We start from the raw sequence: 13,618 nt of genomic DNA, 5'->3' as shown, positions 1-13,618 counted from the left end.
ACATCTCATATGCTCCATGTCTCTCAAAACGCTTTTGGAGCCCCGGCTCTAGGCTGTAAAGCATGCCGCACTGAACAAGGGAGTAGTCATCGAAACGTGCCTGCCAAGCGTTCATAACGTCTTGTTCCGCAGGGAGAACGGGTGCGTCACCAAGCGGTGCTTGTAGGACATAATCTTTCTTGGCAGCTATGAGGATGATCCTCAGGTTCCGGACCCAGTCCGTATAGTTGCTGCCATCGTCTTTCAGCTTAGTTTTCTCTAGGAACGCGTTGAAGTTGAGGACTACGTTGGCCATTTGATCTACAAGACATATTGCAAAGATTTTAGACTAAGTTCATGATAATTAAGTTCAACTAATCAAATTATTATTGAACTCCCACTTAGATTAGACATCCCTCTAGTCATCTAAGTATTACATGATCCGAGTTAAACTAGACCGTGTCCGATCATCACGTGAGACAGACTAGTCAACATCGGTGAACATCTTCATGTTGATCGTATCTTCTATACGACTCATGCTCGACCTTTCAGTCTTCTGTGTTCCGAGGCCATGTCTGTACATGCTAGGCTCGTCAAGTCAACCTAAGTGTTTGCATGTGTAAATCTGTCTTACACCCGTTGTATGTGAACGTCTGAATAAAACACCCGATCATCACGTGGTGTTTTGAAACAGCGAACTGTCGCAACGGTGCACAGTTAGGGGGAACACTTCTTGAATTTATTGTGAGGGATTATCTTACTTACTACCGTCGTTCTAAGTAAACAAGATGCAAAACATGATAAACATCACATGCAATCAAATAATAAACGTGACATGATATGGCCAATATCACACAGCTCCTTTGATCTCCATCTTGGGGCTCCATGATCATCTTGTCACCGGCTAGACACCATGATCTCCATCATCATGATCTCCATCATCGTGTCTCCATGAAGTTGCTCGCCAATTATTACTTCTACTACTATGGCTAACGCGTTTAGCAATAAAGTAAAGTAATTACATGGCGTTTCTTGATGACACGCAGGTCATATAAAAGAATAAAGACAACTCCTATGGCTCCTGCCGGTTGTCATACTCATCGACATGCAAGTCGTGATTCCTATTACAATAGCATGAACATCTCATACATCACATATAGATCATTCATCATTCATCACAACTTTGGCCATATCATATCACAAACCACTTGCTGCAAAAACAAGTTAGACGTCCTCTAATTGTTGTTGCAAGTTTTACGTGGCTGAATTAGGGTTCTAGCAAGAACGTTTTCTTACCTACGTTTAAAGCCACAACGTGATTTGTCAACTTCTATTTACCCTTCATAAGGACCCTGTTCATCGATTCCGCTCCAACTAAAGTAGGAGAGACAGACACCCGCCAGCCACCTTATGCAACTAGTGCATGTTAGTCGGTGGAACCGGTCTCACGTAAGCGTACGTGTAAGGTTGGTCCGGGCCGCTTCATCCCACAATACCGCTGAAGCAAGAAAGGACTAGTAACGGCAAGAAAGTTGACAAATCTACGCCCACAACAAATTGTGTTCTACTCGCGCAAGAAGAACTACGCATAGACCTAGCTCTGATACCACTGTTGGGGAACGTTGCAGAAAACAAAAATTTTCCTACTCGTTTCACCAAGATCATCTAGGAGTTCATCTAGCAATGAGTGATTAGATGCATCTACATACCTTTGTAGATCGCGCACGGAAGCGTTCAAATGAACGGTGATGATGTAGTCGTACTCGACGTGATCCAAATCACCGATGACCAGCGCCGAACGAATGGCACCTCCGCGTTCAACACACGTACGGAACAGCCACGTCTCCTCCTTCTTGATCCAGCAAGGGAGGGAGGAGAGGTTGAGGGAGATGGCACCAGCAGCAGCACGACGGCGTGGTGTTGATGGAGCTGCAGTACTCCGGCAGAGCTTTGCTAAGCACTATGGAGGTGGAGGAGGTGTTGGGGAGGGAGAAGGAGGCAACCAAAGGCCAAGACGTTCAGGTATGAAGTCCCTCCTCTCCCCCACTATATATAGGGGTGCCAAGGGGGGTGGCCGGCCCTAGGAGATCCAATCTCCTAGGGGGTGCGGCGGCCAAGGGGGGTTTCCCTCCCCCCCAAGGCACCTAGGAGGTGCCTTACCCTCCTAGGACTCTTGCCCCCTTAAACCCTAGGCGCATGGGCCTATGTGGGGCTGGTGCCCTTGGCCCATTAGGCCAAGGCGCACCCCCTTTCAGCCCATGTGGCCCCCCGGGACAGGTGGACCCACCCGGTGGACCCCCGGGACCCTTCCGGTGGTCCCGGTACAATACCGATAACCCCGAAACTTGTCCCGATGCCCGAAACAGGACTTCCCATATATAAATCTTTATCTCCGGACCATTTCGGAACTCCTCGTGACGTCCGGGATCTCATCCGGGACTCCGAACAACATTCGGGTTACTGCATATACATATCCCTACAACCCTAGCGTAACCGAACCTTAAGTGTGTAGACCCTACGGGTTCGGGAGACAAGCAGACATGACCGAGACGACTCTCCGGTCAATAACCAACAGCGGGATCTGGATACCCATGTTGGCTCCCACATGCTCCACGATGATCTCATCGGATGAACCACGATGTCGAGGATTCAATCAACCCCGTACGCTATTCCCTTTGTCTATCGATATGTTACTTGCCCGAGATTCGATCGTCGGTATCCCAATACCTCGTTCAATCTCGTTACCGGCAAGTCACTTTACTCGTACCGTAATGCATGATCCCGTGACCAGACACTTGGTCACTCTGAGCTCATTATGATGATGCATTACCGAGTGGGCCCAGTGATACCTCTCCGTCATACGGAGTGACAAATCCCAGTCTTGATCCATGTCACTCAACAGACACTCTCGGAGATACCCGTAGTCTACCTTTATAGTCACCCAGTTACGTTGTGACGTTTGGCATACCCAAAGCACTCCTACGGTATCCGGGAGTTACACGATCTCATGGTCTAAGGAAAAGATACTTGACATTGGAAAACTATAGCAAACGAACTATACGATCTTGTGCTATGTTTAGGATTGGGTCTTGTCCATCACGTCATTCTCCTAATGATGTGATCTCGTTATCAATGACATTCAGTGTCCATAGTCAGGAAACCATGACTATCTGTTGATCAACGAGCTAGTCAACTAGAGGCTCACTAGGGACACGTTGGTGTCTGTTATTCACACATGTATTACGATTTCCGGATAACACAATTATAGCATGAATAAAGACAATTATCATGAACAAGGAAATATAATAATAATGCTTTTATTATTGCCTCTAGGGCATATTTCCAACACACCACCGGATCTCGAATGATGGACCCTCCCGAAGACCCTTCGGCGACCATCGCCGTCGTGGAGCCACAGGATATCGCTGCAGAATAGTATGCAAGACACCGCCACCTGGCCGGCCGTGTCTGGATCACCACCACTAAGCCATCCAGATCGAATAAGGGCAACTAACCCGAGCCAATCATGGACGTCGCCGGAGTTGCGGTTGCTCGCCATGCATGAGGTACGGCTGCCTGCCGTATGTTATAGTCGCCGCCAGTTAGAAGGCCATGGGACGTGTCCCAGGTTCCAAGACACCGCCGTCCGCGCAGAAGACAGCCTGAGGACCCCCAACGCCGAGGTAGAGGCCATCACAACCCGCCATGCGAGCGGGTGAGGGAGGGCATGCCGCCGCCGATGCCATGCGGGCTTTGCCCGTCGGCATGGGAGGAGGGGTTGGTGTTCGGCGGTGGCTAGGGTTTGCATCCAACTTGCTAGCTTCTGGGGGATGGGGGAGGGGGTTGGCCCTAAGGGAACCAAAGAACAGTGGATCATGGCCAGTCAACCCGTGCTCCTAATCATCCAGCTTTTCCGAGGCCAAATCTTTGGTTGGCCCAGCTCCAAATCTCGGTCCCGTACGCTACGCACGCAGAAACTCTGAAGAAGCAGCCGTATAGTAGTACAGCACGCGCGCGTTCTGAATGAAAGAGAAAAAATAAGTAGGAAAAGAGAAGAAAAGACCGGGCAGGCGTGCAGCGCGCTAGCGCCAGTAGAGCGCTAGGTATAGATAGGTAGCCGAACGCGGCATGCACCCGCAGTAAAGGCGCCGAGTTTAATTCCACCACCCCTCCCCTCACCAAACCTGCCAAGCCATCTCTCTCCCCCTCCCTCTCTCTGCCCGTGTGTGTGCGCTTCTCGGGACTACGGCCTGGCCTCTGCTCCCGGAGTAAATAGAACTGGTGAAGCACCGGCGCCGCAGGAGGAGGGAGTGCGGAGGCAGGAGGCAGGGAGACGTGGGATGGAAGCGAGAGGAGCACGCTGAGCCGCAGAGAAGCTGCCGCCGAGGAAGAAGAAGAAGAAGAAGAGAGAGAGCACTGACAGCAAGCAGTTCGTCAAGTTCGTCTTCGCCATGAAGTTCATGAAGCTCGGCTCCAAGCCGGACGCCTTCCAGGCCGACGGCGGCGGCGGCGACTCCAGGTGAGCCTTCTTTGGAGGCACTGCCATTTGCAAGCTTGCATCTCCTGCTTCTACTTCTCACCTGCTGTGCTGCGCGATCGAACAGAATGTGCTGTCAGTATTCAGTAGCGTTCGATGCATTTGCTTGCTGTTCTAGTGTTCTTGGCTTCTAGCACTAGGCCGGATTTGTCCTCGGCAGGCTGGCCTTTCGATCTATGCCCATCTCTTAAACTATTTTCTCTCTGGAGCAGAACAAAAACAACAATGCGGTGTTTTATGCAAGAAACTAGCCTCCCTTTCTTTACAGGTGCAAATCTTTTCTCGAGTATGTAGTCTTGGTCTTTTCTCCTTGAAAAAGCATTTCTTTTGCTTGCGTTACATGAGTAGTTTCTACCACTGAAATGATCTGATCTTGAACTGTGGGGCTGCTGCTATGCTACCCCTGCCACAGCTCGAGCGCTCGTGAGCATACGTACCCGCGGCATTTGACCAGTGACGGGGCGAGAAAAGCCGGCCGTTCCCCACCTTCTGGCCGCTGCACAAACAAGCCATGGTCGTAGCAGTTGCAGTATGGATCATAGGATTCTTTTCTCTTCGTTGGAGTAGTATTTTACCTTTCAAAAAAAGAGTAGTATTTTACCTGTAAAGTTGCGATTCTGATCAAAATGCTGCTTGTTTTCTCTTCTCCCCCCTTTGCCATGCACATGGCCACGCCCACCGGATCTTGGACTTCACACCTCTTTAGATTATTTTTGGGTCTTGGTTGCGGCGTATCTGTACGTCTGCACCTCAACAAGAATGTTCCCTCACTGCTAGTATTTGATTAATACTACTACTAGTTGTTTCTTAAGAGAATGTTTGGTAAAATCAATCAAATTTTGGCAAAATGCTGTATATGTTTCACTGACAGAATAGATTAACCTGAAAGCCTGCACGGCGTGTCAAAAGTATCTTGATATTTCTTGATATTCCTCAGCATTTCATTCATGTTCTTGATCTGCTACATCCTCAGCTTCTTCCATGCCTTGTTCAACATTATCAGCATGTAACTGTGAACAGATCATCCTCCCGCAGATACGTGCTGTCCGACCTGCCGTCAGACATCGTCGTCCATGTCGACGACGCCAGGTTCTACCTGCACAAGGTAACTTAATCTAATCAATCCCTCTGCATTTTACCCATCGAAATCATTGCTGCTATATCTGAACTTCTGAAGCTCGAGTTAGAACAATGCATGCGCCAACGTACAGCTACGAGCACACCGCAAGATGCGGCTGCATTCCAACGTCTTTCGGTCAAGCGCTGCCACTTGTAATTTGGATCCACGCTGCCCGCCGCTCAGAATCTTTCCATGGGTTCCTCTAGATCGGCTCTCCATTTCCACGAGTACATGGTTGGTGAGTGCACACGTTTGCACGTAGCGCCTCTCAATTGAATATGCCCATTTGCTGCGTCCGCTCGAAGCGGACACAGAATGCTACAGCAGATCAGCAATTCCCCACTGTTCAACCAATCATGGCCACCAAATTTGTTCTTTAACCATCGGTTAATGGCCGCTGTAATTCCGCTGGTTTCAATGTCGGCTGTAATTTTGATGTGTGTGTGCAATGTGGTTGCAGTTCCCTCTGCTGTCCAAGAGCAGCCTGCTGCAGCGGCTGATCGTGGAGGCGAGCCAGGGCGGCGCCGACGAGGTGCGCGTCGGCGGCCTGCCCGGCGGCGCGAGGGCCTTCGAGATCTGCGCCAAGTTCTGCTACGGCATGGTCGTCACGCTCAACCCGTACAACGTGGTGGCCGCGCGGTGCGCCGCCGAGCACCTGGGCATGACGGAGGACGTGGACAAGGGCAACCTCGTGTTCAAGATCGAGGTGTTCCTCAACTCCGGCGTCTTCCGGAGCTGGAAGGACTCCATCATCGCGCTGCAGAGCACCGTCGCGCTGCTGCCGTGGTCCGAGGACCTCAGGCTCGTCGCAAGGTGCGTCGACTCCATCGCCGCCAAGGCCACGGCCAGCCCCGGGAGCGTGGTCTGGTCCTACACGTACAACCGGAAGGCGGCGTCGTCTGACGAGATCGTCGAGGCTCGCCGGTGCTCCTCGTCGTCGCCGGCCGTGCCCAGGGACTGGTGGGTGGAGGACCTGTGCGAGCTGGACGTGGAGCTCTACAAGCGCGTCATGGTGGCCGTGAAGTCCAGGGCTGATAGGGTGCCTTCTGATGTCGTCGGGGAGGCTCTCAGGGCCTACGCCGCGAGGTGGTTCCCGGAGAGCTGCCGGCGCGGCGATACCCCGGCAGACGAAGACGATGCCTGCGCCATGGAAGTGCTCGAGACCATCGTCTGGCTGCTGCCGTCGGACGGCGATGGGTCGTCGCCGTGCGGCTGCTCCTGCCAGTTCCTCCTGAACCTGCTGAAGCTCGCCGTCCTGGTCGGTGCAGGGGAGCTGCTGAGGGAGGAGCTCCTGGACAGGATCGTGCTGCAGCTGCACGAGGCGTCGGTGAGCGATCTCCTGATACCCGCCAAGCCCCCGGCGCAGACCACCTACGACGTCGAGCTTGTCGAGGCGCTCGTCGGCCGGTACATTCGGCGCGCCGGACTCGACGACATTGACGGGGAGGACGTGTTTGAGACGAACGGGGAGGCAGACGACCCTTCCTTGCTGGCGCTGTGCAAACTCGTCGACGGGTACTTGGCAGAGGTCGCTGCCGACCCGAACCTGCCGGTGTCGAGCTTCGTCGGGCTGGCGACCTCCATGCCCGAGTCGGCCAGGCCGTCGCACGACGCCCTGTACACCGCCATTGATGTCTTCCTCAAGGTACATTACATCTGATCTCATGCATGTCCGTTTGCCAAGAATCGCACTGTATTTTTTGATGATCTTGACATGAAAACTGGTGTGGATTCTTCTCGTCAGATGCACCCAAATCTGTCGAAGGTGGAGAAGAGGAGGATCTCGAGCCTGATGGACGTGAAGAAGCTGTCCAAGGAGGCGAGCATCCACGCGGCGCAGAACGACCGCCTCCCGCTGCGGGTGGTGGTGCAGGTGCTCTTCTTCGAGCAGATGCGCGCGGCGGCGGGGAGCGCGAGCGCGTCGCTCCTGCTGGCCGCCGCCGGCGACGACAACGCGCACCTGGAACTGGAAGACGACGGCGACGGCGACTGCTGGAAGAACCGCGCGCTGGCGCTGGCGCTGCCGGAGCCCCCGGCCCCGTCGGCGGCCCTGAGGAAGCAGATCGGGAGCATGAGCCTGAAGCTGGTCGGCGAGGACCGCCGCCGCGCCGAGGACGCCGTCAGCGACGGCCGGCGCCTGGCGAGGAGCGCCAGCATCGCGAACCAGAGCAGCAGGATGTCGCTGTCGTCGCGGTCGCGGCGGATCTTCGACCGGCTGTGGGTGGTCGGGAAGCCGCCGGGGCCCGGCGAGGTGGTGAGCAAGAGCTCCGACACGTCCGGGAGCTCGCAGAGCCCGCGGTCGTCGGCCAAGCCGCTGGGGTCCAACAAGTCGTCCGGCTCGTCGTCGAGGAACCGGCGGTACTCGGTGTCCTAGGCCGGCGACGGCCTGCCGGCGCTGCAGGAGGTTGGCTGTACAGAGGAGTGTCCACGGAGTCGGTCGCCGACGACGGACCAAATGCTGCATGCTAACTTCAATTCAGGGTCTGTTTTGTTCAGGAGAAATGTATTGATCCGAAGTGCTCGACCGATGATCAGCTAGAAGCTAATCCTTATTTTGTCTGATCTTTGAATAGATCGGCTGGTCTTTCTTTTTGTGTCTTGTCGCAGTAAAAGGTATGGTTGTGCAGCGGGGTCGGGGAATTTCTAAAACAGTGCACGTTATTTCTCCGTTCGAAATTACTTGTCACAGAAATAGATGTATCTAGATGTACTTTAGTACTAGATATATCCATTTTCAAGATAAGTAATTCCGAACGGAGAGAGTAGCTGCTAGGATCGTGACAAGTGGTGACGGTTTTAGATGAAAGGCTCAAAAAGAGACCGGCTTTGACGGCCAGCGTTTACATATGGCCACCATGAAATGAAACAATCGACCGAACGGCACATGGAGCTGATAGGGCAGCTTACGATGCAACACACATAACCAGCTAAAGAAGTCAGAGAAAAAACATCTTGCAAATGTTGATGCCCACTACACTCAAGATCCAAAAACAACTAAGCAGAAGAAGCTTCCTCGATGAGCCGATAGCCACGAGAGGACGGATCAACACTGCTCCACTGGGTTGAGGGAACACAGCTACTTCCTTCTCTAATTCCGAAGAGGGACCCTAGCCTCTCATCCTGGCTCGAAGGACGCCGCGCTGTCGATAAGAAGAGGCGCTCACCCGAGAGTTAGGCAAGGAGCTAGTTACGAGAGTACCTGGAGATAACACGGGACACAGCTCACTCAAAACTAGAAGCACACCACGCAGCATACTTCGCCGTCGTCCTCGGACACCCGAGCAAAGGGGAAAGCTGCAAGAAACACCTGCAAGAAAATATATTATGCATGTAAATTTTCATCATGTATTCTTAAAAATGTTCTCCATGTATTTAACAATATTCATCACTTTTTGTATAGTATTCACTACATTTTTTTAGAAAAATGCATGTATAAAACAAAAAACATAAAACAAATGGACAACAAAAAAGGTGAAAGGAGAAAAGGAAAAAAAAACCTAGCAGAAACTGAGTCATGGGCCCGACCCAGTGCTCGTCGTGTGTGAGTCCTATCATATTCCTCGGAATACTCTAGGGTTATATCTCGCTTACTTTTTTTTGAGACAATTATATCTCGCTTACTGGGAAATGTAGCCTCGCCTTGTCTCGCCTCTAGCGCTGTTGGCACTCATATCTTAGTGGGCCGACCCATTGAACTAGTTTTGCAGAGGTTCTATGGACTAGTACACACTAGTTTTAGAATCTTCCACGTGATTTTTTTTAATATTTATTCTTTCTATGCTTTCCCCCTTTTTTCAGTTTTGATTTTGATTTTGCTCTTAAATTTCAATTTTCCTTTTCCAATACATGTTGTGCACTTTTCAATACATGTGAAACATTGTTTTTATAGAACATTTTTGAAATATATGATAGATATTTTTCAAAATCATGTTTTAAAACATTTTATCAATGATATATTAATTTGTTTTAAAATTTACATAAAAAAATCTTTTAATATTATACATTTTTAAATAACAAGCGCATTTTTATTACATTCAATTAACAATTTCTCTATAAATGTTAGACATTTTCAAATACTCGTTGAACATTTTTTTAGTTATGTGAATATTCTTCTACATAGTAGTATTACATTTTCTTTCTAAAAAAGGCATGGGCATGTTTTGAAACACATGAACAATTTTTAAAATGTCATGGACATTTTTTTAGTATACGGAACTTTTGTAAAAACGAGGCAAATAAATTTTTTATTTTTATACATTTAGTAAAAAAATTCACATACATATGTTGTGAAATGCTTCAATATTATTTTGGGTGGTACAAATATTTTTTAAAAGTTGCATCAATTTTGTTTTTACACTGAATTAATATTTTATTAAATCTGTGAGGAACTCTTTTCAAAAGGTAAGTTGTTTTTTCCGAATATATGTATTTAAAATATTTCGAAAATAGAAAAAAAAATGCAAAACAATAAAATAGAATGAAACTGCCGTTGGAAGACGCCTCCTTCCCAAGAAAAGCTTAGGGTTCCTTTGCCTCCCGCCGGCGCCGCCGGCTGTCTGCCTCATCTCCGGTAGCCGTAGGGCCATGACGGCGTGGTGGATCCTAACCCTTGCCGACGAGAGGACTCTGTTTTTAGATAGTTCTTCAAGTTTCGTTAGGGTTTATGTCCTGGTCAGAAAGACGAGACGACGATGACTCCTTGAACATGGAATAAGGTTCTCTCCGCCTAGCTTCCATTTTGGTGGTGTGTCTAGCTTCATCGGTGGGCGTGTGGAGGTGTGTCTCTGGTGGATCTGTCCTTGGTGGATTTGCTCAGATCTGGTTGTAGTTCGTATACGTTTGTGTTTCTTCAGGTTGGATCCTTCCTATCTATGCTACTCTTCATCGATGGTGGTTGCTATTCTGATGCGCTTGTCCTTGGGGCCTTAGAACGACGACTTTCCGACTGTCGACTACAACAGGTTTTGCCCGGCTCCAGCGAGGGAGAGGGGATGACGGCGGCACACCTTTGGCTCGCATCAGTGCTTGTAGTCGTCGCTATGTGGTCTACGGATCTGAATGTAATTTTTATTATTTCTGATGTTCGTTGTCTTGCCATGATTGAAGATAAATAGACTGGAAGTTTTCTCGCAAAAAATACTAATGTCGTTTCCCAAGAATAATTCGCAGGAATACTGATCATGTTCTCAAAGAACAATGTTGTTGGGCCCGCCCATAAGCTGTGAGTTGGTGTGTAGGCGAGCGCAACATTCACCTCGCTCCGAGCGCGTGGTAACTATATAGGGCCTGTTTGGATACTGTCCTCGGACTGTGCCTGAAAATATTGCTTAACATACACCAATTTTATTTTGTGCTCATCAAAGGAGCTCTCTGTGAAAGATTAGTTTGTTCTAAAATTAAAAGCAAAATCAGACGCACTTGAGTACTTTCCCACGGCGTGCCCAATTCCTTCTTTGTGTTGATATTTTACTCGTTGAAATATGTGTGAAATATACGTGTACATGTCAGATTATAGTTGTGTTTGTAATTAGAATAGGAAGAAACATATGCGAAAGTGTTGTTCTTATCCCAAGGTCATGTGAGCTCAAGTGAACAGTAAAAAACTAAAAACAATTTTTTAAAATTCTGTTTTTTTATACCGAACATTGAGAAATGTTTTCGATGCTCCAAAATGCTTTCGAAAACAACATTTTGGAGTGTCGATTTTTTTACCACGTTTTCCATGAATGTCATCCGGTGATAAAACTTTGCATTACGAAAACATATGTCAATCTTTGACACAGTAAAAGTTCAGACCTTTTTGTATTTTTTTTTATTTTACTGTTCACCCATGCTTATGAACAGCCGCGTCCGCAGCGTATATAGTTTTTGTCTATATATAAAGGCACCACAAGGCAGTCAAAACTAGCAGTAAACAATTACAATCATCCGGATGATTTCACACGATTAAGCAGAAAGCGTGCGAAGAGGACGACGAGGGCTGTTGTGATCCGATAGCCAGGAGCCAGGGCATCCGACGGCTCATGAAGGCTCTCGTATTGATCGGCCGGCGCCTAGTGTCGCCCCAAGAATACACTAGACATAAGTTAACACGTTAGATAAAGAGCATGAAAGGAACGGCTCTGGTGCCCCATGGTAGTGTGATTGGATTGGTCTTGACGGTGGTATGCGACAATGTTTGATGGTCTCAAGTGTTGAAGTGTATATGAGGATCGCCTAATCCTTTTTCATCAGTTTGAACTGTTGGTTACGTTGGCTAGTGCATGAAATGTAACATTGTCAAGCTTATCGGTAGCTGAGAGAAGCGCGTAATCATGGCCATGGAGTAGACGAGATTACCAAATCAGTCTTGAGATGTCATCGTCGTCATAGCTTCTCCTCGAATGGTACAGGTGCGGCCTGAACTTCTAACACTACTAACCACGCAACGCACCAACCTCGAACCACAGCGCGCGTGTGCATGGTAAGCCATCCGATAATCGCACCTACCTCGAAGAAGAAACGCAACGAAAGCAAGCCAGCTCAACTTGTGAGTCCCAACTCCGTTCTTCCCCCGAGAGAGAAGCGAAGCCGTCCCATGAAGGAATCCCAGTCGGCACGAACGAGCGCGCGCATTTCCTCCTCCCTCCCCTGGCACTGTCAGTCCGTCCGTCCGTCCGTCCGGCCCGTCAGCTCGCTACGCTACCCACTGGCTGTGGCTACCTGCAACTAGTCGCTCCATGACGACGACCCAGCAGAGCATTCGGTCAGCACAGCACTCCTCCCCCGTCTCTCACCGTACCCGCAACGGCGTCGTCTTCCTAACCGCCGCCGACGTCGACGCCGCCCGGGGTTGGTCGACCCATCTGTGCACCCGACGATTTTTCCTCGGCGTCTTCAGCGGGAAAGCACGGGGGAAATGCCACTTTCAGTTACCCGCAACGGCAGGCCGGCATCAGCAGCGCCGCGCTGACCCCTCCGGCGTCCAGGGCAGGCAGTCGCCCCCGGCACGCATCCGGCGTTTCCCACACAGTGAATTCAACCATCCGGTGTTGCCACGGTCATCTTTTGCCGGCTTCTTGACGACTGCAACGCGTGGCTCCGCGGTGCTCTGACCGAGCCGCGGACACGTACAGCTGCGCGAGACTAGTATGCGTCGACGAAAACCTGAAGAGTTTACTGCAGATTTTTCAGTTTTTTCGTCCGTGCGTGCGAGCGCAAGCAACTTGGGTTGGATGGATCGGACAATGGGGCGCCTTTTTCCCGGGAAGCTTCAATTTTCGCATGTGCACTGTGGTCCGAAATGGCAAGAGATCGTCGGTGCAGCTGCGCTACAATCTACTCCAATGGACCTGTGTGTGTCAGTCTGCTGTTAAAGGCAACAGATCAAGACGTTGCTGAGCTAGCTGCCGTGTGCAGATGGAGGTGTGGCTCTCCGGGACTGACCACGCGGTGGAAACTACGGCCACGAGGCTTGTGGTATTGCTGGAAGGGAGAGCAGAAGAGTTGACCTAGCTGGGAACGTACAGCCGTTCATGGAAGGAAATGAGGAAATTAAAAGCTGAGGAGTTTACTGCAGCGTCTCAGTTCTTTGTTAGTGCGTGCAAGCCAGTTGATCTGAACGGAAGCTGGGGGCATCGTTACCCCCCGAAAGCTTCATTTTCACAAGTGGGCTGTGAATCTGTGATCCAAAATGGCGAGAAATCGTCAAGGGGGGTGTGCGATCTACGATGCAAGTGTGTGCATCACTAATGTTAAAGGCAGCAAACCAGGACGTTACTGTACTAAACTACCTAGCATATGTTAATTAAAACAATAAAAGGAGGAACACATATGTTTTCAAATTTCAAATAAGTTTCTAATTGGCACAAGAAATGGAGTATATTTTCGAAAAAACGGAAGATTTAAAATTTTGTTCTGGCTCTGAGAGAAAACTATGTTCAATGTCAAAAAGAAGAGAGAAAACTATGTATGTAACCTAATTTTTTTCTTTGCGAGTATGT

At 49.7% G+C, this 13,618-nt stretch overlaps 1 protein-coding gene across 5 annotated transcripts; it reads left to right on the top strand.

The window, feature by feature from the left end:
- The first annotated feature begins 4,102 nt into the window (after positions 1-4,102).
- On the top strand, positions 4,103-8,230 carry LOC123150285 (BTB/POZ domain-containing protein NPY1). Of its 5 annotated transcripts, none has more exons than XM_044570119.1 (5): positions 4,103-4,498; positions 5,552-5,621; positions 5,704-5,874; positions 6,097-7,281; positions 7,381-8,230. In XM_044570119.1, the coding sequence occupies exons 1-5, from the start codon at positions 4,431-4,433 to the stop codon at positions 8,008-8,010; spliced, it is 2,124 nt and encodes a 707-aa protein (XP_044426054.1). In that variant the 5' UTR covers positions 4,103-4,430; the 3' UTR covers positions 8,011-8,230. The 5 variants fall into 5 exon arrangements, with proteins under 5 accessions (XP_044426054.1, XP_044426053.1, XP_044426057.1 ...); XM_044570118.1 differs by having other exon boundaries at positions 5,537-5,621; XM_044570122.1 differs by lacking the exon at positions 5,704-5,874.
- Positions 8,231-13,618: the final 5,388 nt, after the last annotated feature.

This window comes from Triticum aestivum, chromosome 7A (assembly GCF_018294505.1).
Source record: "Triticum aestivum cultivar Chinese Spring chromosome 7A, IWGSC CS RefSeq v2.1, whole genome shotgun sequence".
Taxonomy (NCBI): Eukaryota; Viridiplantae; Streptophyta; class Magnoliopsida; order Poales; family Poaceae; genus Triticum; species Triticum aestivum.
Note: the sequence above shows the minus strand (reverse complement) of the source record. Positions and strands in the feature narration are given on the sequence as shown.